This window comes from Furipterus horrens, unplaced genomic scaffold (genome assembly GCF_987537825.1).
Source record: "Furipterus horrens unplaced genomic scaffold, mFurHor1.1.pri manual_scaffold_5, whole genome shotgun sequence".
Classification (NCBI taxonomy): Eukaryota; Metazoa; Chordata; class Mammalia; order Chiroptera; family Furipteridae; genus Furipterus; species Furipterus horrens.
In genome coordinates, this window is record NW_028327175.1 from 8,765,195 (window position 1) to 8,792,908 (window position 27,714).

Here is a 27,714-nt window from a genome sequence, read left to right on the forward strand (position 1 = left end):
TCAAGTTCTAAGAGACAAGAAAACACGTTCTCTGACCAGTACAAAGTACTGGACTCTTGTTAAAGATGTTTATGTTGCTTTATCCTTGAGTCCCCTTAACTCCCTTTCCTGTGTCTTTTATGTGGCTCTTCCTGAAAAGTTACTGGTATCTTAAGGTCCATGGGATTATGACTTTGAAAGCAGCTTATAAAATACAGGTTAAAATCAAGGAGCTTAAAAAAAAAAAAAGACTAGCAGCATATAAGCTAGAAAAAGGAACATAAATCATGTTCAGTTTTGGGCCCAGTGATTTATTAACAATTGGTCTTGCGATACTGAGTCCATTTCATCATTCATGAAACACAGACACATTCCATTTCATAGAGCTGTCAGGATAAATGTTTTAAGTGTTTGGTGGGTTAGGAGTTTGTCTCATTCTCCGGAATATTAAAAACAGATCTGCTACTATTTTTTATTGGATCTATCATTAAATAAGTTCTTAAGTCAAGTTACTCTCTTTACCAACATTTTGAGACTGAACAAGCAAGTCCTTTGCCGTTCTGTGTCATTAGGGTTAGAAGGTAGACTGGGAGGGAGGTAGCAAACTGGTGTCCTGATACGGCTTTAGACGTCGGGAATTATTAATGTGTTATTGCTAATACCAAATACATTCCTGCCCAGGGAAAAGATAAGCAAGGATAAGAAGGTGCCAGCCAAGTTTGTCTCTACACAAATTTGTCTTACGCTGAACATTCCAGGGTTCTAAACACTAGATGTCTTGCATGCATAACTTTTAAGGGCTAAACAAACTATAGCAGATTTTTCTTTTTTAGTGCAAAAGACATAGTTGCCTGAAAATGACTCACTCAGTCTTCTGGTTTACATTTTTCAGGGCCTTCTCAGAAAAGATGTTGCAAGCTACAGAATCTCTCCTGGTCATCTGATTCTTAGGCCTTGGAAAGGGGAAGTCCCCGCATTCTTTCAGGGAGGTTTGTAAAGTCCAAAATCCAAGTTAGATGTCTCCACTCAAATGGAAGCCAATTTTATTAACTTAGCAAAACCTCATTTACAACTTTCTGTTCTCCATCAGGCTTTAAGGAGTCAAGGATATACAATAACTTTAGATCCTCATTTGGTTCTGCATGCATTTCCTTATTTCTCTGCTCAAGCTTCTCAGGAAGGAAACAACCTATCCCTAAGAACTAGAATCAGCTAGGTTTAGCTGGGGAGCTGTTCATGTAACCCTTTGTATATCTCTTGGGCTTTTCTTTGTAAGTCCTACCTTAAGAAAACATTCATTGCATGTGTCTCCCCTTTACTGTTGTGCTCTTGGTCAGAAGAGTCCCTGGGACTAAACCCAATGAATGAGAAAGCTATATACTTCCTAGTTGTCCTACACCCACTTGTTCCCCCTCATAAAAAATCGTTTACCTTCCTAGAGCTTTAAAACAGGCTCAAAAGCTTGATGCAATCAAGACTTTTTTTTTTTTAAGCTCTCTGCTTTAGTTTGAGAAAGTAAGCAAAGGAAACAAGGAAGGCATCTGTTGGCCCTGAGATCCCTTTTCCCAGCCCAAATCCTTTTCAAAAATCAATTTATTATAAAACCTGCCAAGATTTTATGAAGTAATTGACAATTCTGTAACACGGTTGAAAGAATTACATATTTGAATTTTAAACGTTGAACTTAAACTTGATTATTCTGTACAGAAGGACTCAAGTCTGGAAGCAAGACTTCTGTTACCACATGTCAAATGGTAACTTGGGCATTTGGGAAGTCTGTGATGGGGGATTTTCTCATTGAACTTTGGAGGAAAGGTGGATATTTATCACTCTGGTATATGTGTGACCGAATGTGCACTTTTGTTAAAATCTTTCAAGAAATCTTCAACATTTCTTTAGAAAGGAGTTAGTTATCTTTGAGTCATAGGGCCTAGAAGCAAAGTCCACTTTCTGATCATTTCAGGGAGCAGAGCTACATTTTTAAATTGCACGACCTGCAATGGAGACTTACCATTGGCTATTGCAACCCAACACACACATCCCTTTTCTTCAGGGAGTTTATATTTAAAAAACAACTTTTTTCGCCTAGTTTTTTCTTCCTTGCCCCTTGTACCAACTCATTCCCAAATAGTAAAAGGATGTGTGAAAAGACATTAAATACTTTTAAAACAATTCCAGTGTCATGAAAAGTGGTACTTAAGTGTCTGAAAGGAAAAACTTTGCTTAAAACCAAAGCAGCACCACTCACTTCAGACCCTTTCTATCCCAGCCCAGTCTGACAACACCAGGTTCAACTCCTGGCCTTGAGTGGTGGGGTTGTCACATCCTATATCATTTTTAGGCCTAAACCACATACTGCCATTCTTTCTACCAAGCCCCTCCAAGTGCTCTGTGGCACATCTCAAATTCCCTTAAAATATTCTAACTTTAGAATAAAATTTGGCAATAAAATAGGCTCAGTCGTTTCCTGTTAGAAATTATATCCTGCAGAAAAGTACAACAGCAGGCTTCAAAGATGGTCAGCAAGCTCTTACACCCAGGTTACTTTTCAACTGGAACTGGGGGAGGAGGAAAAATCTTCGAGGAAGGGTCTTATCTGTGGGATTCAGGGACAATGAGGTGACTGGATGGGAGGCTGTGAGGGGATAAAGGAGCTCAAAAATATGAAAAGGTAAGGAGTCAAAAACCAAAAAGTGCTGCAAAGGAAATGAAGAACTTGGGGTTGATATACTAGAATGAAAGGAAAGGGAATGGAAGATAAAGAGGGGCAAAATATTTGAGTCTCAGATGAAACAAAAAGTCTGTTATCTTTGTCCTAAATTCAAGGGGTGCCCCACCACAAGGCTAAGCAGGAAAGCTTCTGCCATTATTCTAAAATTTAAAAGAACTTCATTATTTAAAAAGAAATCCAGATCATCCCAATTCAACAAGCACAAGACATGAACTAGAGCTTCAAGCTTGTCATGGGAGCAAAACTTAGGGAGGCGAAGCTCACAAAAAGGTATAAGTGTCTGATGCACGTGGTAAGATGCCCTCAAAAGGGTGAAGAGCAAAGTAACTGGATTTGATCAGGAGACCCATCCATGGTTGGAGCCGACTTTCTGAGACTAGACTTGAGATGAACATTCATTTGAGGGGAAGGGCACATGGAAAGACACAGGGCAGGAGACCATCTTTTAGATGTTTAATCGTAAAAGGATTATGAGATGATGATCAAAGGAACACATGGTGTCTTTTCTGTATTGGAAATGGCCAGCTGGGGAGAAGGTAAGATGCTGGAAGATGAATGTCAATGTGTATCTCCCTATATCAGAGCTTAGTGTCACCTCTTGATGTTAATGTGGGTAGTACCCATTGAATTGGAATATGTTTTCTGAACTTAAGAAAATGATTTTTGGGTTCCTGAGATTGGAAAAGTGTGGCTATAACTAGAAGATGTATCATATCAACAGGAAACAAATCGTGGGGGCCACTGAAACCAATCAAAGCATAAATAATAGAGGTCTTGCATTGCTTTCCTAAGGCTGCCATAACAAATTACCCAAACCTGGATGTTTTAAAAGCAGAGAAATGTATTGTCTCACAGTCCTGGAGGCCAGAACCCCCAGTTCGAGATGTCAGCAGGGTTTTTCATTTGGATGGCTCTGAAAGAGAAGCCATAATGTGTGTCTTGTAACTTCTGGTGGCCATTGGCAATCCTTGGCATTCTCAATTTTTAGGAGTTTCAATCCCATCTCCACCTCTGTCTTCCTATCGCCTTCTACTTTGTGTGTCTCTATGTCTTAAATCTCTCTTTGCCTTTCTTTTATAAGGCCATCTATTATGGGGTTTAGGGCCCTCTCTAAATTGAGGATGATCCCAACTCAAGATCCTTGATCACAACTGCCAATATCCTTTTCACAACAGGGCCACATGGAAAGGTTTGGGTGTTAGAACTGGACATATCTTTGGGGGGCCGCTGCAGGTGTATAATAGAGCATCTCTGTCACTAGTACAAGATTTATGAGATGAGATTTATCAGTGTCACGTTTGAGGAACTCTGGCTTGGGGCAAGACAGCCTGAGCTAGACCCCAGTTGTTCTATTTGCATCTGTGTAGTTTAAAATCTGTATGCTTTGGCTTTCTCTCAGGAAAAGTAAAATAACTCTGTATCATAATATTCAGGGTCACTGTAAATGTTATAGAGTTACTACAGGTAAAAAGCTAATAGTGCTTGGCCTCCAAAGAAGTCTTGAGTAAAAAGAGCTTTGAGTCCTCTACTATGTAAGACATTCACCTGCAAAGAGACTTCTCTCTGGCTACCTACTAGTCAGGTGTCTTTGAGCAAAACTAACTGCTAAACCTCCAAATGAAATAATTCACATAACATTAACTATATACAGATTTATCTTTTTTTTTTTTTTTAAGATTATTAAGACTACAAGGACTATTTAAAAACTCATGGGGGGCAGGATTAAGTACTGACCTTCAGGAAAATATGTTGACATTCATGAAGCAAGTAAATGCAATTGAAGTTCATTGGTGGACTTGGCCCTTGAATTACAAAGCTCAAATATATGTGTGCTATAGGGTGGTCTTACCAGGATTACAAAACTACGAGTAGCTTTTCTTGGCCTTTGGTCCTCAGTCCATGTAGAAAGTTAACATTTCTCTAGTTCTCTCAGGAGCTGTATAGAAACTTGAATTCATGGAGATGAAAAACACCTTTTAAAACATTAGTTCACTTCCATGTACTTACAGTGACTCTGCATTTTTCTGTTTTACATACTGTGATATATGAGGGAGCTTTATGACAGCACATGCCACAACTGTTTTGAGGATAGTAATACTAAATAATAGCATAAAAGTATTCATACTCAATGAATTGGACAATAGACACTCCATAAATTCATTCTTTCCCGGATGCATGCGAGTGTTAAGTGTCAAAAAAATGGATGTCTTTTAAAATATAGTGCTAAGCTCTGGAGATTATATACAGAATCCCAACATTTAAAATAATTAATATAGATGAGATAAATTTTATAACTACTCTTGACACTGTCTTTATAGTTAAAAGATTTTTTGAAGAATCTGAATTTATAATACCCAGTTTCACCTGCCAGTTGCAATTTTCTCAAGCTCAGCATTCTATTTCTATTTTACTCTGAAACCTTATTTTTCCATGTGTACTATATTTTGATCTCTATCTTTCATACTAGATCTTTACGCCAAATGAACAACTTAGCTAGATGATCATTAAATGTTACCAGATACCAACTGATTAAAGAAAAATCTGGTAAACACCTTCTTTCTATTTTGGAGACTACAAAGGAAAGACTCCTACCTGCTCTCCTGCTTTCAGCATTTTGTCTCATAGAGGAGAAGGAACAAAATGAGTCTGAAGCAGCATACTTGCAAATCACTAGTTGTAGGCCTGTTGTGGCCAAAAGTCTGGGTCTGCTGTGCTGTGATCTCATCACGCCTCTGAACTCTGCCTGCAGGTGTCTGTGGTAGGTTATGCGCATCTGAGACTTCTCCATCGGGGATCTGCTGGCGTCACCCAGTTCTGCTGGTGCTGGAGTTTGCTGTCTGCCTTCTTGCCATGTCTAACGAAGCAGAAACGAGCACAAGCAACGGCCAGCCTGAGCAACAGGCTGCCCCAAAAGCTCTGTCGAAGAAGGAAAAAAGGAAAGGTATGGAGAAATAAATCCTCCTGAGGCCAATGAAGGGAGTTAGCGGTCATTACCTCTGAAGAAATGAGAAGTCCAGAGGAAAGGAAGAGCTGGCCCTGGCCTTGCTTCAGCCTCAGCCCAGTGTCAAGTACTCCTGAACGGGAGAGCTAGAGTTTGGTTCACTCCACATAGAAGACATGTCTCTGAATCCTCCCCTTGCCCCAGCTTGGGTCCTGCCAGGAAACTCTCATACCATCTGGTTCAGCTGATAAGTGCAACTGTTGATTATCATATGGTTATCTTTCAATAACCTATTTATCACTGTGCTGTTTTACAAAAATCAAAATCTTTATTTTATTAGACTGTCTTTTGACCAGAGGTACCACTAAAAAGTGCCAGAGTTCTTGCTCATTCATAGTTTGAGATTATCCCGTGACATGCTTGCCTTTTACTTCTGTGTTTTAGCAATGGGATTGAGACCGCACTGGCTTTTTAAGAGAAGCAGAAGCTGTAAAGATGCAATGATTCCTAAATGATTTTCAGAGAAATTTACCCATAATTCCTTTCTGCCTTATTGACAATACAAAATGTTAGTAAATTGGATGGTGACTTGTTTTTCTTTCGTTAAAAAACAAGACGTTTTCCTTTTTATATTTTTTTAAAAATATGTTTAAAACTATAATGAATATCTCCATGTCCCGCCTCATTATTTCCATAACTTTCCCATAATTCAGTCCATTTTTCACTGTTAAGAGTTTATTTTCTCTCCTCCCCAACATCATACACAGCATTACAGAGAATGATTTTACTCAAAGGAAGTGAGCATAAGGATAGAATATCGCATGCTTAGTCATTCATAGTATAATCAAGATTTATACTACTCTGACTTGGAGATTCTGGAACATATTTGGTTATACATGGGGTTGATACTCAAAGACATGTATAAACTTTATCCTATATTTCTTTCTTTTCTCAGGCTCAGAAAAGACAGATGAGTATCTTTTGGCCAGATTTAAAGGTGATGGTGTCAAATACAAGGCCAAGCTGATTGGCATCGATGACGTGCCAGATGCAAGAGGAGATAAAATGAGCCAAGATTCTATGATGAAACTAAAGGTAGAAGGGGGAAAGCATGCTTTTTCTCTGTCTTCAGCAAGTGTCCAACAGAGGGGATCATATCAGAAGTTTGTCTTTACCTGTATCTCAGTTATCGGAAAGAAAAACTATTCTAATCACATTAGTGATCCAATGGCACCTCTGAATAGCCATGAGTTTGCTGGCATGTCCTGAGTGTTGTTGTAGTACAGCAGGACTCTGCATGCCTTTCCCTGCAGGCAGATCAAATTCCCAGCCCTGAAAGTATTCAGGTTAAAGTCAGGACTCTACTTGGAAATGGCGTTCTTTCCTGTTAGCCCTTTGGTTTTCTGAATTTTTGAAGTCTAGCACTGTCACCAGGTGGAACTAATTAAATAATACTAGTTAAAGGAGACAAGGCCTAGAACAAACATCTCTGAATATCGTCTTGCCCAGTTTTCTTGTCTTTACCAATGGCTGTTCTGAGGTCAAGAGAACTAGAAGGGCTTGTCCAAGTTCGCAGAGCTAATGCCTTCTCTTCCATCCTGCTGTGTCTTAATGAAGGATGCCTAAGCCTTTTGTAGTGGTAAACTAAGCTGAAAACAAAGCTGTCCTTTAAACCTGTATTATTAGAAGCATCGTGGGGTACTTTTACCTAAGTTTTTCTTGTTTTTCCAACCTCATCAGGGCATGGCAGCAGCTGGCCGGTCTCAGGGACAACACAAACAAAGGATCTGGGTCAACATTTCCCTTTCCGGTATAAAAATAATTGATGAGAAAACCGGGGTAAGAATTCACTTTCACTGACACTTTTCTGATGCTGGAGTTTGCCAAATAATTTACAACTAAGTTTCAGCTCCCCCCTTTCCCTTCTTATAGAAAAAAAATCTGTAGGAAAAATAATAGTATATATTACCTCTTCAGAAGTAAAGGCAGAAGATAGGGTAGCAGGTGAGGAGTCAAGACACTTTATTTTTAATTTTATTTCTTCTAATAGATGGAAACTTCAAGTCTATAGATACAGGTATGCTATAAATATCACTGAGCATTTTTTTTGGACCCTGGATACAAGAACTAGAGTAATCCTGACCTCTGGTTTGTGATGCTATTGTAGGTCTATATGTGGGTCTCATTTTAATATATAGGGGTGTGAGAATGTAGGTTCACAGTTGGTTGTATTTTATTAATAATAAATAATTAATACATGATCGTCCAAGAATAAACTCTTTTGCACACTCACAACTGTAAACCTACACTGCCCACCCCTGTATTGAACACATGCAAACTTATTGGCTAACCAAATGCTAGAATATTACTTGTAACACAGCTACCCTTTCTTTTCTTTTTTCTTTTCCTTTCCTCCTCGCGCCATCGGTGTAACTTTGATCATGTTTTGTGGTTGCTGCTGTCCTTCTGTCATACCAGGGAACCCAATTTTTGTTGAGTTAGATCTGACACTTGTTTTTGACTAACTTTTGGCATCTGACCCCAAGTTTTCTCTATCACGTCAACTTTGTAAGGTACAGGATACCCTCCCTTTATCCCAAAAATCATGCAAAACATACATACAAAGGAAAATAAAGAAAAAAATTGCCTGAATATACTATTTATTTAGATTATTTTCTTCATATAAAGGCTATATATTGTTACTGTAAGTCAAATTGGGTACAAGTAGTAAAGTTCTACTACCAAACATGCATATTAAGGTATTTTATCTTTTCAAATGACAGGCTAGGAAATGCCAAAATGAGATACTTGAAACAGTCTCCTTCAGTTGGCAAAGCTTTAACAGATTGCTTCATGAGACCCGTTTTTATGTGCAGAGGTGGGAATATAACGTTCTTTCTGTCAGCAAGTGGCTCATGTAGAATGTTTGGATCATCGGTTTTGAGGTCAGATCTTGGAGGCCAATTTGACTCCACCCAATGCTTCTCACGAGCTCTGCCGTCCCACTGCTTCTCACGAGCTCTGCCGTCCCACATACACAGAAAACAGGGATACTTGGTGTATCCACATTGCTGACCAAGAAGGAAGCAGACCATTTTAAGGTCAACACAGATGATTCAATTGTGTTTGTGATATTGCAACAGCTCAATGACTCTCTTTATGTCTTCATATTCTTCACAAAAACAAACTGAATGGCCAATTGGGACTGCACCAAATAAATTGCCATTGTGGAGGAGGACACACTTCAAACTCCACTTTGAGCTATTGATGAACAGTCACCATTCAGTTGCGTTATAGATTGGAATTCCCAATTCCTCCATTAAACCATGTATGTTATGGCAATACACAAAGCCATCATCACTTCGAAAGTTCTGCAGAAATGCACTTTCCCTTGATCGAAAGTAGGATACCTTCCCTCCTTTTTCAAGCAAGTTTTTCTCATGCAGTCTTGATGCTAGGAGTTCTGAAGCCTTTTTGGATAGTCCCAAAATCTCGTGCCAAATCATTGAACTCATGCTGATCAAATCCCTTACAAACTGAGTCATCTTCAATTTTAAAATCTTCATTGTTGCTGTCACTTAGTTCTTCACCATACTCCTGTTTTTCAAAGGAGGGTAGTTCAATGAAAACTGGCGCTGGGCATTCAGCTGAATGAGGCACTGGGCGTATAGCTGATGGCAGACTAGGATACTCTATTATACATTTCTTTTTCTTGTTATATCCTGACATCTTCACTATACAAAAATAACAGTTACTTGAATGATCTCTGGGCTCTCTCCAAACCACAGGTGTACCAAATGGCAATTTATCATGTATTCCCTTCATCCACATCCGTAAACTCCCGACACGCTGCTTGCACACCTTATGAGGGACCTAAGACTTACGTTGATTGCCAAGTTTTACTTTAAAATATGCAAAATAAGCTTGCCTGACAAATGTGCTGACGTTTGTCCTTTGGAATGGTGAAACTGCCACAGGTATAACAAAACGAATCAGGGTTGTTTAGCCACTTACAATGAGAAATAGCAGAGGCAGATGTGATCTAAAGGAAAGGAAATAAGTACATATGTAAATAAAAATAAATAAATTCTGCTAACTCCTTGTATACAGACAAGAACTCAGACTACACTTTGGAATGCAATTCACTATATAGAGCAACACACAACCTCTCACCACACTGTCTCATGTGTAACTGAATAGCCTAGACAAGTATGAACCTGTAGCTGGTCTCCAAGGTCATCCCCCAAACCTCCCCACTCAAAGGAGGTTTGCTCTCAGCCAATAGGAGAGCACTAGTGCTTCCCTCGATCCAGGCTTGATCTGGTCTGGAGTTGTTGCATTAAGATAAGCTGTACAAAAAAAACTTAACGTGCTAGGAGAAAACTAACTGCAGTTTTGAAATCAGCATGCCTACTTAACTCTAAAGCAGCTGAAAATTTGAACTCAACAGGAATTATGTTAAAAATTGTTCCCCCATGTCATGTATGAAGAGTCTTGCTTGCTTGTTTTTGAATCTTATCAAAAAGCTATCATATTTTAAGTCTTCTGGGACTTCCTTTTCCCCCCCTCTATTCAAGATTCATCTACTTCAAATATTTGTAGCTTATTTTCATTGCTGTAAAATACTCTGTTGTTTCAAGGTACTATGGGGAGACCTCCAGTTGCTACCCATCCCTTCCTAGAGATACCCGTTATCTAATATGCAAAATCCATTGGCCAAACTTAGGACCCTGGAACCCTGGTACATGCTTGTTCACCTCTGGTCCTCATGCACTGCTGTCTTCATTCTGCCTCACCTCTCATGTCTTATCTTCCCAAGTCCATCAGAGAATGGGGGCAGGTTTCCCTCACAAGCATTCTTTCACTCCCAACCCTTCTAAGATACCCAGTATAAACTTTACAGAGGCTTAGGAGTTTAGAAGCAAAAGCTAAGGCACATTCTGACTACCTACAAATATCCCTGAAGAGTCCAGGCCTGCTGTTTTCTTGAAAGGACCAAGAGAGAGGCAGCGGGGAGAATAGGAGAGGGCACTACTAACCCTGCCAAATGTAATTCCTGGATAATGCCATGGATATCTAAGTGAGGTCAAGAAATACTCAAGGATAGCATTTGGCAGCTTTCAGAATATATCCAGGATAATTGTTCTAATAATACTTAGATAATTGTTCTCTGGCCACTCTGAGCTATTGTCAAAGGAACGCTTTGAACACTTCTCTAGCTTAGTTACGCTGTCCACTTGAGTTTGTCTTTGAGTTGGAAGAGTATGCTTACTTGGAATAGGTTATATATCCCATTTTCACTTTAGAAATTCTTTGTCTTCTGATCCTCAGCCCTTCCTTGCTATGTGCCATCACACTTTGGGGGGAGAGAGAGACAAGTGTCGTTATTTCAGAAAGGAGCATTACCCACCCCCTTTTGTTTGATCTTCTTCATTTCTTCTGGAGCCCTTTCTAACCAGGATAAATGTAACTCTAGCCTTCAACTAGAGGTGAAAATTTTTTCTTCCAGTGTTTTAGATCTTTCATCTATCTGATGCTTGTTGTGCTAGCCTACAGATAGATTCTAGTTTTCCCAGGAAAACATTTTTTCCGCTTATTTTGCAGGTGATAGAGCATGAACATCCAGTAAATAAGATTTCTTTCATTGCCCGCGATGTGACGGACAACCGGGCATTTGGTTATGTGTGTGGGGCAGAAGGCCAGCATCAGTTTTTTGCCATAAAAACAGGGCAACAGGTAAGCACTAAGCTTTGAGATATACCTGGAGGGGGACTTGTCCTCAGTGGAGCGTAAGAGTGTCTGTCACTCAACTAGAAAGCTTTCTAAAAATGACTGAAGATAAGAAGAGGAATAAACAACAATCCTTTATTGGTCTAAGGAATCATTGTATAAATGTCATTGATTCCATGGAGTGTATGGCACATGGATTATTAGAATGGGCTTTCTGATAAGGTCAGTGCTGATTTTTGAAGAATAGTGAATTATTCTTAGCAATGCTGAAGGAACTTGGAACATTATCACAGTGTTTCTCCTTTTGTTTAAGTACTTATTAACCCTGCTGTTGTCGGTCCTGTATCTGGGAGTGGGGATAGGGGTGGTGGTGATATCCCATGAAACAGGGGAGGGTAGTAAGGAGCTTTAAGAGAAAGGAAGAAAACAGTACTAATCAGAACTGATAAGAGACAAAGGGGAGAAATTAGTAAGATTAAAATACTGATAAATGTGCTTTCTCTTGCTTCAGGCTGAGCCGTTGGTCATTGATCTCAAAGACCTTTTTCAAGTTATCTATAATGTAAAGAAGAAGGAAGAAGAAAAGAAAAAGGCAAGTGCTCCCCAACAAGTTCTATTAAACTGAAGTCAGTGCTCGGGACCATACTTGAGCATTATGTAAACATATAGCCTGTCTGGGGAGTTGGCTTCTACGTGGCTTTCCAAAGGATAGAAAGTGGAGAAGTGTATTGTCTGGTACAGTATTCCCCATAAAGTAATGGATGGGTGTTATCTTTAGGCACTTCTGACTTCCGGTCTCCAACACCTGCCTTTTCTCCCTACATGCTTCGCATTAATTCTAAAGACTATACAAGACTACCAAGTTTAAGTCCAGTAACCCTATTCAAACCCAGTATTAAGACAAAAAGGGCAGGGGAATGTAGGGCAGAGATAATAAGCAAGAGTCACTCTTGCTTATGCCTGGGAACCCGTAGGTGTGTGTGTTCTTTGACTTAACTCCCTTTAAGTGTAATTACTAAGATCACTGAATCTGTGTCCTCTTTTGTAGATGGAAGAAGCCTCCAATGCCGTAGAGGTAACACTGCACCTTCTCTTCTTGTGCATTGTGTGTGTGTGTGATGCATAGAAGCCTTTATTTGCCACCTGCCCAGCATGCTCCCCTTCTGCTTATCACTCTGTTCATGACCCTCTGGTCATGGGAGACATACAGTTGAATGACTGGTGCCAAAACTGTAACTGCTTAGCAAGCCAGGACGCTAGGAAATTAAAACTCACCAACTAAACCCTTAACCGTTTGCCATCTTTTCAGAATGGGAGCGAGGCCCTAATGACTCTTGATGATCAATCTGACAAACTGAAATTGGTATGTATGTAACTTTTTATGATTCTCACTTACCTGAACGTGGGTTTTACTTCCTATAGATGTTGCAAATACAGAATCTGTATGAAAATCCAATTGCAACAATTATTACCCTAAACACTAGTATAACATTGATATCAATATACAAAGTAATCTTTTTAGTAAACACATCTGAATCTAACCCGAGTACTTTTTAAAGAGTTTGGACCAGATGGATTTGTTTGGGACCTGTCTACACTTCCTGACCTAAATAGCCTAATAAATATCAAATCTGTATTAGTGAAATGAAAATCCAATTGTGACAGCTTGTTTCCTAAACTAAGTTTAGGAACCAATTACGACAATATACAAAGTAATCTTTTTGAGGAGACACATCTGAATCTAATCCAAATACTTTTTTAAGGCTGTTGACCAGACGGATTTGTTTGGGGACATGTCTACACCTCCTGACCTAAATAGTCCAACAGTAAGTGTCTGTTTTTAAATTTGCAATGTAATGGAAATGACATCTTTGGCTCAAATTGGCAATTAACCAGAAATCTTGAGCATCTCATTGAAACTTGGAAGATGACTGCTGATTTTTCTGCATAAAGTGTAAATGGCTACTAGAACAAATTTGCATCTTAAGTCACCATGGGAACCTATCAGCACCAATTGAGATATATTAATATTGCTTAGTTAAATCTGAGCAACAGGTCAGGCAATGTAGTCCTTCTTGATATTATTTAGGATCAGAGGAGGAGCTGAATAATAATTCTTGGTATAGGCCTACTTGAAGGAAGTATGCTTGTTAGATGATTAATTGTAACGCCTCCTGGGCTCTCCATTTATTTTCTGTTCTTTCTCTTGTGATTTAGCATAAGCTTGGTATGAAGGAAGACTTAAAACAAGTAAGAGGCTCAGTTATGTTTTAAAAGTTTCTCATTTTTTATAGGATATTATAATGTATCAAATCTTAATATTGATTGATCTGTAAGAACTCTGTGAGCATAAAACAACATTTTCCTTTACAGATAAGGAAATGATGACTCAGGAAAAAGCTCATTTACCCAAGAAAGAGGTTTAAATTCAGCATCGAAAACCAGGTCTCAGACCTTTCAAAACAGATCTCAAGTGAAATTTCCCATGTAATTTTGAATGGCTTTTCACAACTTCTGTTATTTATTTAACGGGCTTTTGAATGCCTGCTCTTTGCAAGGCAGGGCAGTGAGATGCACAATGTCAATGAAGTGTACTCTCTAGCAGGAAGACCACCATTAAAACCAATTATTAAGCTTATTAGTGGATGTTAATTATGGGATATTTATCTAGGGTCAGCTAATAGCTCTTGAGCGAGTTTCTGGGCTTGAACATAAAGGATGAGAAGACAATAACCAAACAAAAAGGGCTTCACTGACTGCCTATCTAGGAGCCTCTGATGCCAGGGAATTAGCAAGCAAGCCTATGTGACCAAGAAGGTCATTGGAATTAAAGCCACAGCAGACTGAGGACCAGTAAGTCTTGCTGGCCCCCAAGTATTGCAGAGAATGCCAGGCCTATGTAAGCTGATGTCAAATGCCGAAGCCCAGGAGATGAGAAGGACCAGGGCCTGGGTACCCTCTTCTCAGCCCTCAACCCTATGAGATTCATACTGTATAACAGCATTACAGAGGCCCTAGAAATCCTGCCATAGAGATTAATGTTTAATATTTTTTTAAGCAGTAAGGCCTAACTCACCTGTCTATAGAACTTCTCACTCTTCACCATGTTTGTTACCATTCTAAGGATTTTTTTTGAAATACTGACATAGAAGCACCCTGAAAGGTCCCTGTTAGCTCTGAGGTCCTTTTGATTTCTAGCCAACTTCACCCTTCATCCATTAGGAGCCCCCTTCTCAAAGTAAATTCATGTCTGAATGATGTCTTTGTAAGTATAACTGGCCTTCAAACAAGTTTATTGAAAGAGATCAAAGCACTCAAGCTGTGAAGTAGAGTTCCAGAGGGATAGGCAAGGAAGCACTGATGGTTTCCTCTGTCTCTGCAGCCTTCTAGAAGGTTCTGGAAAAGAAAGTGAAAAGCAACATGAGTAATCCTGAGTCTCATTGATATTAGACTTCATGCATTCTATAACATTCAAGTTTTAGTTACACGAACAATAGGTTAGAGGAATAAATACCATCAAAGTAGATGGTATCTGATAAGTAAGAGAATCCTAAAAGAGCTGGTCAGACTTTGCTGGCATGTTCTTACAGATTGACTTTATATTCATAAGTCACAAAATAGATTTATCTCTCCTTGATAAAACCAACATGTTAAAAAATATCCAAGTCTTAAAATAGTTGCTCTGGAAGAGATGAAGAGAGGAAGAAATCTAAATTACTTAGACTTAATTAGTCATACTCTGCCCCTCCCCCAACATTTATACAGAATAGTTTTATGCATTTCAAATAAAACTAATGTTGCAGACTAAGAAGCATTCCTTAAATTATAAAAACCACTTCGACAATATTCTTCCATACTGGTCTCAAAAAAAGATAGAAGGAGAAGAAAAAACATGTTCTACCTTGAAAACAATTTTTGTTTTAGATTTTATTTATTTATTTTTAGAGAGGGAGGAAGGGAGGGAGAAAGAGAGGGAGAGAAACATCAATGTGTGATTGCCTCTTACATGCCCCAAACTGGGGACCTGGCCTGCAACCCAGGCATGTGCCCTGACTGGGGATTGAACCAGAAACCCTTTGGTTCCCAGGCTGGCATTCAATCCACTGAGCCACACCAGCCAGGGCCTACACTGAAAATTTTGACCACTCAAAAGCATAGTTATTATATGAAAACATAAGACATGGTCTTCCATCAAGAAGGTTAAATCTGGTGCAGGGGCACAGTGTTACGTAAGTAAGATGCTGTAAATCATCTAAACTTGAGAGTAGTTAGAGTAAAAGTAAACTGGGTCCCCTTGTGGGTCATTTTTGCAAGTCTAACTCATGCAGCTTGTTTTAATATGAGGAGTAGCAGGTAGACCCCAAAAGCTATGAGGAGGGAAATCCAGGACTTGGCAGGCTGTTGGGTTGCCTGCTGCCCCCTCTTACGGGAGCTCCTTAATAGCATGGTCTATGTTTCACTTTCCTGTCATCAGGGCTTGCCTCTCAGGTCCTCCACCATTGGCTGAGTGGACGCAGTAATGACCTCCGACAGAGAATCCATGAAGCTCTGACCTGGACGTGGGGTGGGGCAGGGAATGAGGGGGCCTTGCATTTTTCAGTTGTGGTCTGTGAACTGGACTCTTAATCTTAAATTAACAGCAAGCCTGCCCTGAGGAGAGCCTTATACGTTTTACTTATAGGGTGACTATTCAGAAGTCTAACATGTGGCTCCTGTTTGGTGTCCTAAGAACCCCTTCTGAAGTATTTGACAAGGAGAACTCCACCAGCTGGGAACAGCCAACTGTTCTAACCAGAGGTGGCTCATACGAAATGAATAAATAATGAAATCATGCGCTTTTGTAATACACTTGTCCCTACCTTTCGATTGTTAAAGATCCCTACCTTAAGAGGTCTTCCAGCCTATTTTGTTGATTAAAAAAAAAATTATTTTTAATGACAAGCTCTTTCTTTGACAAATTCTTTTGGTTATATAAAGAAAAGCTGGTTTTTAAAAATTGTGTTTTCTACGTAACAGTAAAGGAAGCCAAAAATCAGAATATCAATTAGGCCCTAAACTTTCTGATGATGTGTTCTTTTCTCTGAAAACCCAAGAGGCCCGTTCAGGCCTTCGTTTTACTTTTGAGAATGTTATGTTCCCTTAAAGTTGTTTTTGTTTCAAGGATCAAAATAGTTATCTGTTGAGGGTAATGCTAGAATTCCAACGTCAATTTCATAGGTGTCTTTTATTGTTTACACTTTTCTATGGCGAGCAGAGTTCAGTATTTAATGGCTCAAAGTCAGTCAGGAGGAAAGTGCATCAGGATGATAGCTCTATCCCAGGGTGAATCCTAATTAGTCATAAAAACATGTCACATTGATCACATTCACTGCTTTTATGCTGAGAAGTTTGTCTTATCTAACAGCTGAGAATCCAAATAATTATCATACCAGAAAATGTAAAGAATAGAATTTGGAGAGGTGTGTATTTGTTATGTCTTTCAAATTAACTCAAACCCGTACCTTCACTTTATTCATAAATTAAAGATTAGATTATACATAAATTAAAGATGAATTCAAGATTAGTCAAATTTATCCACTAAATAGATGAGATTACTGTTACAATACAGGCAACTCTAAGCTATATTATTAAACTACGCACAGATATGAGAAGTTAAGGTAATATGTTTTATTAGATGAGATCATTAGCTGGAGTATCACTTTCTTAGAAAGATGTAGACAAAAAGGTGTGTCCAGAGGAGAGGCTAGGATGATGAGGAGGTGAGCTTTAACTCAGCTAGCACTTTCAAAAACATCCTTAAATCTTTTTGAAAAGCATACTTGACAGGCTGTGATGTGAGAGGAAAGTCTGACCCCCCCAAAAAGAAAGACCGATTATAGGGAGATATATTTGAACTTAAACTTTATTACAGCCTGAACTGTAAACTGAATGCATTAGCCAATAAATTTGCTCATTTCGAGAGGTGATGGTCCATGACTCGGGGTACAAGAGAAGGGACTGTGCGTCACGTAGGAAGTGGGCTGGGCTTCTGAGGTCTTGTCTTCCTTTCAAGCTCCATAGACTTAGGTAATGACTTGGAGCGGCTCACACTCAATTCCCTCTAAACCTTTCAAAGACATGAATTGAAACAAGGATGATCATGAAGTCAGCCAGTCTATAAGACTGGGTGCTGACATGATTACAGTAAACAGTAAGATCTCATTTAATAAGGGGCCAGTGAAGTTGAGACATAAATAAAAAGGTATAGGGTTGGGGTGAGGGGCAGGGAGGACCTATTCAACTAGTAAATGCACCCAAAATCCGATGGGAAGAGGTCATGGCCAACCAGTTAGCCAGGACCAAAATCTAATGGGAATTTTGATCCTCCTGGTCATTATTTGTAGCTTTCTCATTTAAAGTCACAACATGGACTAACACTTTCTTTCTTTTTCTTTTTTTCTTTCCAAATATGATAGGAAAGCAAAGATATCCTGTTAGTGGATCTAAACTCTGAAATCAACACCAATCAAAATTCTTTAAGAGAAAATTCATTCTTAACAAACGGCATCACCTCCTCCTCTCTTCCTCGACCAAAGCCTCAGGCACCTTTCTTGCCCGAAAATGCCTTTTCTGCCAATCTCAATTTCTTTCCCACCCCTAATCCTGATCCTTTCCGTGATGATCCATTTGCACAGCAAGACCAATCGCCACCCTCTTCGTTTGATTCTCTCAAATCTGCTGATCAGAAGACAGAGGATTTGAGGGGCTTGTCCACTCCCCTGAGCAATGGGCCCTTGAATGGGGATGTTGATTACTTTGGTCAGCAGTTTGACCAAATCTCTAACCGGACTGGCAAACAGGAAACTCAGGCAGACCCGTGGCCCCGTTCAAGTCCTCAGACACAGCCAGCAGTGAGAACTCAGAACGGGGTATCTGAAAGAGAACAGAATGGCTTCCATGTCAAATCCTCCCAGAACCCTTTTGTGGGAAGCCCTCCCAAAGGACTGCCCGTACCAAATGGCGTAAAGCAGGACTTGGAAAGCGCTGTCCAGTCCTCAGCACATGACTCCATAGCCATTATCCCACCTCCACAAAGTACCAAACCAGGAAGAGGCAGAAGGACTGCTAAGGTGAACTGTCTTCTCCGCATGCCCGTTGGCAGATTGCATGTTCGGTGTCAAAGGGGGGTATGGGGCGAGCTGTCTTCTCTGCTGCTGTTGTGGTTTCCTGTGTGGCTGTACAGTAGAAGGTGGGGTGAAGCTCCTCATCCTCCAGAAATCCCTTCCTCTAATTGCCATCCTTTGAAAGCTCCTCACTCACAGTGTCTGTCACCCCCTGCTTTCCGTTCACATGTCTTACCCCTTATTGTTAACTAAACACAAGTTTGTTTGTTTGTTTGTTTTTAATGCTGCTCTGCTTCCGTGCCTCTGGTAAGTTTGATGGTCACATTCTGGGTGTGGAGGGCGAGGGTCCCTGTGATTCCCTTCATACCTTCCCCACACTAACCCACGCCCCGTGCACACGCCCCACGTTGCCTTAATGTCCAAGATGGTGGTGTTAAATTCTTGAGTGTGTCTCCTCTGTTAAAAGTGGATGGACTAATCCATTGTCTTAAAAGAAACATGTATTTACTCTTACTGTTTCATTCCAAAGCAATTAAAATGCACTTACTGTATTTTGTTTTAAATCTCATTGGAATATATAGGCCGGCCTAACAATTAGACTACTGTGTCAATTTTATTGATGCAAGTCCACTAGAATGATCAAAAATATTTAAGCTACTTACTGGCAGGTATCCCTTCTTTGCCAGCTTCAAGCTTTTTGCTGATAAGGAGAGCAGACAGATCCAAAGGTGTAAAATAAGTAAATTAGATTTCACCTTGAGCATCCACAACCTAGACTCTAGTGCAGGGATCTTTGTCTTTTCCATTTGGTTGGTTGGTTTTTTGTAGTGGCCTACCTGTGACAGAAAATAGTTTTTCTTTGTGTGGCTCCCCAGCGTGAAGGCCAGAGCAGGAGATGGAATAAGGCTGCATCTCCCTGCCTCTGAGTAACCCTTCTCTCTCCCTCTCTGCCGTCAGTCTCCAGCAAATGACTTGCTTACGTCAGACATCTTTGCCCCTCCTGACTCAGAAGCACCAGGCCAGACATCACCTACAGGACAGTCTGCCACCCCGCAGACCAACCCTCTGGATCTCTTCAAAACCAGTGCTTCCACCCCAGTGGGACCCCTTGCAGGTCTAGGTAAGTGCCCAAGATCGTTCCAGGTTGGTTCTTTTACTTGCAGCCCTAGGCAACAGTGCGTAGGACGAAGGCACTATCTATAGGGGTTTCAGGGACAGAACACTTGAGCATCCTAGGGACCCTTCCTCCTACTTTCACTTCTCTGCAACCCCACCCACATCTGGTATCCTTGGCTTGTAAGTGGAATTTGTCTCCTTGAGTTGGCATGTGAGAAGAAATCCATTTTCAGTATTGCTCTTATTTGAATCAACTGATAATGGCTTCCTGAAGACAATTGTAAGGGATTCTGAAGCTCAGATTAGCTTTGTGGGAGACACGGGGCTGAGACGACAGAGTCTTAACTATCATCTCTGTCAGAAAAGGAACAACATGCGTGTCTTCCATGTAAGCTGCCGTTACTAGATCAAAGCTCTACCCCCTATTAAACTGATTCCCCGTGGAAGAGCTATATACCCCAAGAAGGATAGGATTTAAGTCTGAAGCAAGTGTAAGTCACAGAATAAAAATCCCAGGTTCTGAGCTCAGCTCTGTCTGTCGGCCTATGGTGGGTGCGGGACAAGCATATATCGTATCAGTCTCTGCATATGTAAGTTTTAGGAGCTCCTTGCCAATATTTTGGCTAGCTGACTGTCTTCATTGAGTAATAAGATAAATACCAGCAACCTGAAGTTGAAAAGAGCACAGAGATGAGGGAAGAGGTGGGATTTTGTGGGAGAACTAAGATGTGCTGCTGCTGTCATTCATAAATGTGTCCTTAGCTCACGGAGCCACAGAGCCACTCTGTGGCAGGACTCCGGGGAAGGCCACCTGGCCGAGGGCTGGCCCTGCTGCTTCTCACCCACAGCCTCCAGTTCTTTCCTGCCCCCGCGGTACAGTCTTCAGAAACCTTGACAATAGCCTTTCCTGTCCTACTGCGGGTTCTCTTCATATTTCTGCTTCTTGGCACCACTGCGAGCTCCAAGCAGACTTTGTCCTGGGAGAGAGTGAACAGGGGCTCCCTTCCTCATTTTGTAAAATTTGATCGGGGATCTTTCTCTGCCTCCTGCAGAGTCAGTCATCAGGACTCTGTTTTGTCTTCTTTGCTCTTTTCCTGGAAAGGAACATATTGTGGTTCTGTCCTATAACACCTGTTTAGTCATATCTGGAGTGTGGTGTAGCAAAAGGTAAGTTGGTACCCAGACACTCAATGGATGAAACCTACGTGCGCGTTAGAAGCCAACATGTCCCAGGGATCTGCTTGCATTTGTACCATCAAGAGACTCCCTGAGCAATCTGTGTCTCCTGAGGGGCTCCCCTTTCTGCTTTGCCCTTTCCCCTGCACCCCCAGGTGGAGCTGGTTGATGCTTTTCCTTGCAGAAGGGTAGATGGCAGGCAGGGCCTATGACCAGATCACGTCACAGAGCTTTGTAGCCTAATATCATGCTCTGAAGAATTTTTACAGCCAATATTTAACAAGTCAGCCTGGAAATACAGCTGGACCCTATAACTGTTAATTTATTCAGACGACGTGAAGCTTTTTGGCGAGGTGCCCCCGTGGAGGCCTCTGGGTATACAACTGCAGAATACTGATGCTGCTTCCAAGTTTAGACATGGGACTCACACTGAGCTCCACAGTATAGCGCCTGTGCACTCGCGGGGATCCTCGGCCAAGCCCTGGAAGGTTGCAGGTCTGGCTTCAGCTGAACCCAGCTGGGAGACTCTCTCCTCTGGAGGACGAGGGCTGGGGAGAGGGGCTTGTAGAAAGCTGAACCATCAGCTTTACTAGCGCCCCTGTGCTTTTACCTAGCATCTGAAGGAAATAAAATAACATTTCTTTTTTTTACCAAAACTCTCCTTTTCTTTCTTTTTTTACCTCTTGCCTCAACTTTTTCCAGGGCCCTGAAATATCTTGGAAACACTACACATAGAATCTGGTAGATGGGAATGAAGGCTGGCATAAGTATATACTGAGAAAGCCTTTATTTCCTGGCTTATTTAATATTTTTCTCTTTTATTACCACCACTTCCAGTAATACCATCTATGACGAAAGCCTCACATTGTCCTGAGGGAAGGCAAGTCGTTCAACAGGGAGGATGATAAAATTCTACCCGATTTGCACTTAGAGTTGGTGTAACTTATTAGGGAGTGACTCTGAGTTCGGTTAATAAAATTTAAATGAATTTGTTTTAAAATGCTAGAAATAACTTTGTCTAAACTCTACTCACTTTTAGAAGCCTATATTATACACTCTAAGAGAAAGTTCCCTTCATTTAGTTATGAAGGATTATGTATCTGCTTTCTTGTAACTGACATCTAATAATACTCTGTCTGTGAAATGAACATCTGAATTAACATTCCATTAAAAACAAATAGTCTGGCTTCTTGATGCCAAAGAGGCAGAACAGGAGGATAAGCTGCTGGGTCCAGAGTCAGTACACCTGAGTTTTAGTCTCCACTGTCACAAACTGTGGCTTTCTCAACTTTAGTAATTAATATTCTTGTGCCCAGTTCCCTCACCTCAAAAATAAGCATGTTAATTTAGTAAGATGACCTTTTCTGAAACCCACAGCCCTCCATGAGCACGCCATATGTGTTCGTGGCCAGATGGCTAGTGTTCATGTTGATATAGACTTGAATCAACACCAATCTCCAATACTAGGAGAATTCAAGATACAATATCCTGCTACATCAGCCCCTGAATACTATTTTCAAAATATTTCTCACTCTGGAAACAAAAACATTTCTCAGTTAAGTTCGAGGGCCTCGGTTTGCTTAGAAAACTTTCATGATGAAAGAATGCTCTGCTCCAAAGCTCAGAGCAAGTAGGCTTTGAGAGCGGAGTATCTCGGTCTGAGGCCGAATGTGGATTTTCTGTTAGTGGTGACCATGTAACTGGGTCACCTATACACTTGGGAAGAGGCAGGGGAGAAAATGCCCCATGTGTCTGAGTAAGATGCAGGGAATGAGCATCTCCGGGGGGAGTGAGGGGGGCAGGCATAGGAGAGACGTGGATTTCAGTGGTTTCAGCAGTTCCTGATCCACGCGACAGGGGCCCCAGACATGGAGCCCTTTCCCCTCCAAGATCAGATCCCAGATGCGGACTATGAGTTACCTCGGGAGGTTTTTCTGCTTCACCGTGTCTTTTCTCCCTCCCCCACTCTTTCGAATACACTGGTCTAATTTCTGGCAAAGTTTAGTGAGGGACACATGGCAGGAAGCACTTTTATTTGAAGCAGCTCTCCCAGGATAACCAACCTTTCCTCCATGTTTGTATATAAAAATCTAAAACGATCTTGGCACCAACCAAATTTTATCATCCTTTTCTATAGCTGTATCAACTTTGGCAGCATTTAAAAGCAAGGCAACTTTGAAAGGGTTTCTTTGGGATGCAAGCCTGTTGAGGCCTGAGGCACGTGTGTGCTAGCTGGTTTCCATAAGACCAGACAGGAGCCAGCAGCCAAATGAAAAGATGGAATCAGTGACTCAGATACCCTGTGGATTATCTTAATTAATTACTTCATAATCATCCTGGTTTGTATATGTAGACGTATTCATGCAACAAATAAGTTGATTGTATTGACAGGCTCTGTTCTAGCTGCATAAAATACATCAGTGTGTGTATTATAGTAAAATAAGGGCCCATTTTTTCATGACTAGGTACTTAAGGTAGGAAAAAGGGGAGCTTCAAAATGTACTCTGCATTTGAATGCTGGCTATATTGTATAAGCTAATACAATATAGTTAATCTTCAGGTGATTTCATTTCTCAGAGATGAATTTCCATGGTGGCCTTGAGGCTAAATGAAGGCATTTGCCATGCAGATGCTTTACATGTGCTTCCCGGAGTAGCGTTCTCTGAAACTCAGCGTCCTCTTCTAGATTGTCTCCTGATCGGTCCTGTCTCTCACTTCCTTCAGGTGGTGTACAGATGACACCCCCACAGGCAGGACCCTGGAGCCCAGCCTCTTTAGTGTTCAATCAGTCCACCTCCGTGGTCCCGGGAGCCATGGTGGGCGGTCAGCCTCCAGGATTCGGCCCGCCGGTGGTTTTCACCGCAAGCCCAGCAGTTGCAGGTTGGAACCAGCCTTCATCCTTTGCAGCCTCAGCTTCCCCCGCAGGCCCCGTTGTTTGGGGCCCATCAGCATCTGTGCCAACCAATACTTGGTCATCAGCAAGTCCTTTGGGGAACCCTTTCCAGAGCAATATTTTTCCAGCTCCTGCTGCCACATCTGCCCAGTCCCCATCCATGCTCCCCTCTCTCCTGGGCACTCCTCCTCAACCACCGCCCAGAACTGGTCCTCCAAAGGACATCCCCACCGATGCCTTCGTGGCCTTGGACCCACTCGGGGATAAAGAAGTCAAGGAAGTGAAAGAAATGTTTAAGGACTTACAGCTGCGGCAGCCTCCTCTTGTACCCGCGAGGAAGGGAGACCAGACTCCCTCCGGGACTTCGAGTGCCTTCTCCAGTTATTTCACCAGCAAAGTGGGCATTCCTCAAGAGAATGTGGACCATGATGACTTTGATGCTAACCAACTGTTGAAAAAGATCAATGGTAAGCTGCCCACTTCTCTGCCCACTGTACCAACAGCTATTTCCTCTGTCTCATGGGCCCAAGGAGTCCCTCAGGAGAACTCTCTCCCACCCACCCAAGAGACTTATTCTTGCTTCAACTTCACCATTGGCCTTAGCTCTTTCTAAGGTCTGGCCCAATGCTGCCCTCTTGTGACGAATCTTAAAAGGGCTGCCAAGAGCTAGTGAGACTCAGTGGGGCGTGGCCCCTGGAGTGTGATCAAGCCCTATCGGCACTCCGTGGTCTGCCGTGAGAGGATTCTGAACCTCTTCCCCTCCAGTAAATAACTATGCATGGCGTTCTCTTCTAGAAGCGCAGAATTTCCCTGTGATAATTAGGAGCCCTAGGACAGATTTGGTGGTGGTTTCAGTTCCATGGATGTAAATTTCAAAAGTATGGAACTTCACTCCCTAAAATAAGTCTGACCAGGGACTTGGGCATGTATTCGGGGAAAAGCTTGTCCATTGACTGCTCGGGTTTTTCACCTTCTAGAACCACCAAAGCCAGCTCCCAGACACGGCGCCCTGCCAGTTACCAAATCTTCTGACGATGCATCCGAGAACCCTTTCTCTAAAAACGCTTTCAGTTCCTCCCAGGCCTCTGTAAGTATCTGCTGCCACCAGCGATTGTCCCAGCACACATGCCACAGAAAGCCACGGCTGCCTCCTCAGTCAGCCCCACTTGCAGGTGTAGGAACTCTTCGACAGGAAAGGCTATTTGAAGCACATTTATCACCAAGAGCCAGCACAGTGTAACCGTCTGCTACACTGAGGAAAGATTACTGTTATCTGGATTCCTATTCTGAACTTGAGAAATGCATATCCTATAGAAAAAGCCCTTTGTTTCTCACCAAACCTGGCTCGTGAAAGCATTTTGGGAGAAAAATCAAACTGAAATGCTATCTTAAAAAAAAATAATCTAAGATTTAAGTTCCTGATTTCTTACCCATGATTCTTTAACTCCTGAAAATAATACTTCCTGTTCTGGGGAGCCGGACATAATTTTCTTGGACCTTGGTTTCGATGTAAATAATAAACACATATCACCAGTTACAAGCTGGCGAACACAAATCACTGTGGACCCTTCTGTTACCGAAGTGATTTTTAAAGAAATTAGAGAAGTCTTAAGTATAGGTCTTTTTCCTTATTATTGTAATTATACCTATTGACTGGGTGGTTGTCTCTCCCTAGATGGCTACTCCTCCACCTGCATCTGCTGATGTGTACAGGGATCCTTTTGGAAGTCCTTTTGCCTAACTTCTGTAAGTAGGGTGGCATAGGGGGTAGGGGTGAAATTTTAATTTTAGAGTTGGGAAGAGGTTAAATCTGTCATTTACAAGTAATAGACATGGACATCTATACATGGCAACACTGATATTAACTAGGCTGGGCATTTAAGGATACAATTCTTATCTATATCAAAAATAGTAATATACCCAGAGGCATAAGGATTTCCATATATCCTGTATTTTTGATATTTCAGTTCATTTGTTTGTTTTTACCTTCTTATTTAAGTGATTGCAAAGCATCCTGATAGTTATAAATATTTGGTTCCCACAGAACCTTCAAAATCTGTGGGCCTTCTGAAACCACCAAACAGGCCAGCTAAACAGGTGATGGCCCTCCCGAATCAGTACTCGTGTCTTTGTGAAAGCCTTCCAAGTTAGTCTGAAGTAGTCTGAGGACATTAAGTCCAAACGAGGTGACAGCTGATACCTCCTTCAAAAGCAGCGTCAAGCGCACACAAGTTTGCAGGTTGATTCTTCTCACTAGGAGATTTCATCCTCAGTAAGTGATTGGTGTGACCACCTTAGACTGAGACCCTGGGAGGGCTCACCATGACCCTTTCTTCCTCAACAGTGAGTGAAAGCAACTCTGAGTGAAGTGAAAAGGTCGAAGTTAGTGCAGGAAAGGAGGCTGATCTGCATTTTAGAGGAGGCGGAGCATAACTGGTCAGGGAGAGCAATAGAAAGAGTGAAAAGAACCCAAAGCCCGTTTCTTCAGTCTTGCCCCATCCGAGTGGACTTGTAAACTAGGTTTTAGCCCACCTAGAATTTAATTGTTTGAAATCGATAAATGTCTTCCACCCGACAGCAGTAAGATTGAGTTTATTTGCAATTTGGACCATTCGCCTCCAATCCGTTTCTACAATTACAGTGTTTCTTCCGGTGCATTTTCATTAAATCTACTTCAGAGAACTGGGTGAGATTACTAAAAAGGCAAATTCCAGGATGCACCCCAGCCCTAAAAATATCCCCCTCAGGTGCTGAGGAGAAAAGGCTGATTTTTTAACAAGCACCCATGTGATTTCTAATGCTAATAAGGCGGTGTAATATACTGACGCGCTGGAAGTCTTAGCAGCGGCTCATTCTCAGCCCCTCTCCAGGAGAGGCATTGAACAAAATAGAAAATAATAAACAATGCTAAGAGTGTTTGCACTCAGTTGAATTGGCTAGCATTCTCTTCGGAGGCCTTTTCCTCGGCAGATCATGAAGGAAGGATAATCTTGGTCACCCTGCTAAACTTACCGGTTTGGAGGGGAATTATCATGGGAGAAAATAGCTAACATTACTGATCACTTGGGTGCATCACTTTCTTACAGGTTCTACATATATTATCTTAGTGAAGTCTCTTGCATCAGCCCTAGGAGACACTATTACTAATATTTTAAACAATGATATAATATTTAATATATTGATATTCAATCCAAAAATTCTAACCACAATTTTTTTGTTTTGTTTTGTTTTTTGTTCTCTGTACTTCTCTAGGAACTAGGCTTGCTGACTATCCAAAGGAACGAAAAGATGGTCAGACAAAGCAGATAGCCAGACAAGTCCTGACCTCTGCCCTTTTTCCAGCTTTGATATATTATTCGTTGCCTTATTTCTTGCTGCCTCTTCCACGTGTAAAATGCCTCCTACTTATTGTTTAGGTTAAAGCTAGACCAAATCTATGGCTTTAAGTAAATTAAGAACCTAAACTCTCTAGCTTAAATGTAAATGAAGTAGTTTCCCTACTTGATCCCTTGCCTATCATGTCCCTAACCTTCTAGAACATTCTACCATGTACCCTCTGGTTGAGTGATGCAGCCACCACCACCCCTCCGATTAGACTGCTTTGAATAAATTTTAAAATCCTTACTGTTCAAGGTTGTGTGGGGGTTTCGTTTGAGAGCATAAAACCTAAAAGTTGTAGTAGGGCAAGGCACCTTCTTAGATCTTGCTCCTGACCACCACTTCCAGAGAATTTTTAAAGTTAAATTAAAGGAAGCCCAACTTCTCCATAGGCACGTTGGAACCCAACACACCCAAGAACTTTTTAAAGGTAGAACTTCTATTTTTGAAGACCATTTTTTCCCCTCAAGGGCAAGGTTATCCTCTTTCCAATTTGCTAGCTCTTGTCAGTGAGAGAAAAGCATTATTTTGTCTCTCCTCTCCTTTTTCTTCTGATTCTGTTTTCCATTAGTTTTGCTCCCAGGTTCATCTACTACCAGCTCCCTTTCACAAGAAATGGAGTTTTATGGGACAAAATGTCTAATGATTCACAGACCTGAACCCTCAC

General features: G+C 41.3%; 1 protein-coding gene across 1 annotated transcript; it reads left to right on the plus strand.

Moving 5' to 3' along the window:
- The first annotated feature begins 5,517 nt into the window (after positions 1-5,517).
- DAB2 (DAB adaptor protein 2) lies at positions 5,518-27,301 on the plus strand. The gene is made up of 14 exons (XM_090276152.1): positions 5,518-5,651; positions 6,607-6,746; positions 7,392-7,490; positions 11,256-11,387; positions 11,893-11,973; positions 12,430-12,456; positions 12,691-12,744; positions 13,145-13,207; positions 17,837-18,490; positions 19,442-19,604; positions 23,501-24,136; positions 24,647-24,756; positions 25,345-25,415; positions 26,922-27,301. The coding sequence occupies exons 1-13, from the start codon at positions 5,561-5,563 to the stop codon at positions 25,408-25,410; spliced, it is 2,316 nt and encodes a 771-aa protein (XP_090132278.1). The 5' UTR covers positions 5,518-5,560; the 3' UTR covers positions 25,411-25,415; positions 26,922-27,301.
- Positions 27,302-27,714: the final 413 nt, after the last annotated feature.

What these genes read in the sequence shown, in the direction of transcription:
- DAB2 (XM_090276152.1), top strand. Translation starts at nt 5,561, where the DNA reads ATGTCTAACGAAGCAGAAACGAGCACAAGCAACGGCCAGCCTGAGCAA. An exon ending in GAAGAAGGAAAAAAGGAAAG is followed by an intron (nt 5,652 to 6,606) that starts GTATGGAGAAAT and finishes TTCTTTTCTCAG; the next exon opens with GCTCAGAAAAGACAGATGAG. An exon ending in TCAGTTCCTCCCAGGCCTCT is followed by an intron (nt 24,757 to 25,344) that starts GTAAGTATCTGC and finishes GTCTCTCCCTAG; the next exon opens with ATGGCTACTCCTCCACCTGC.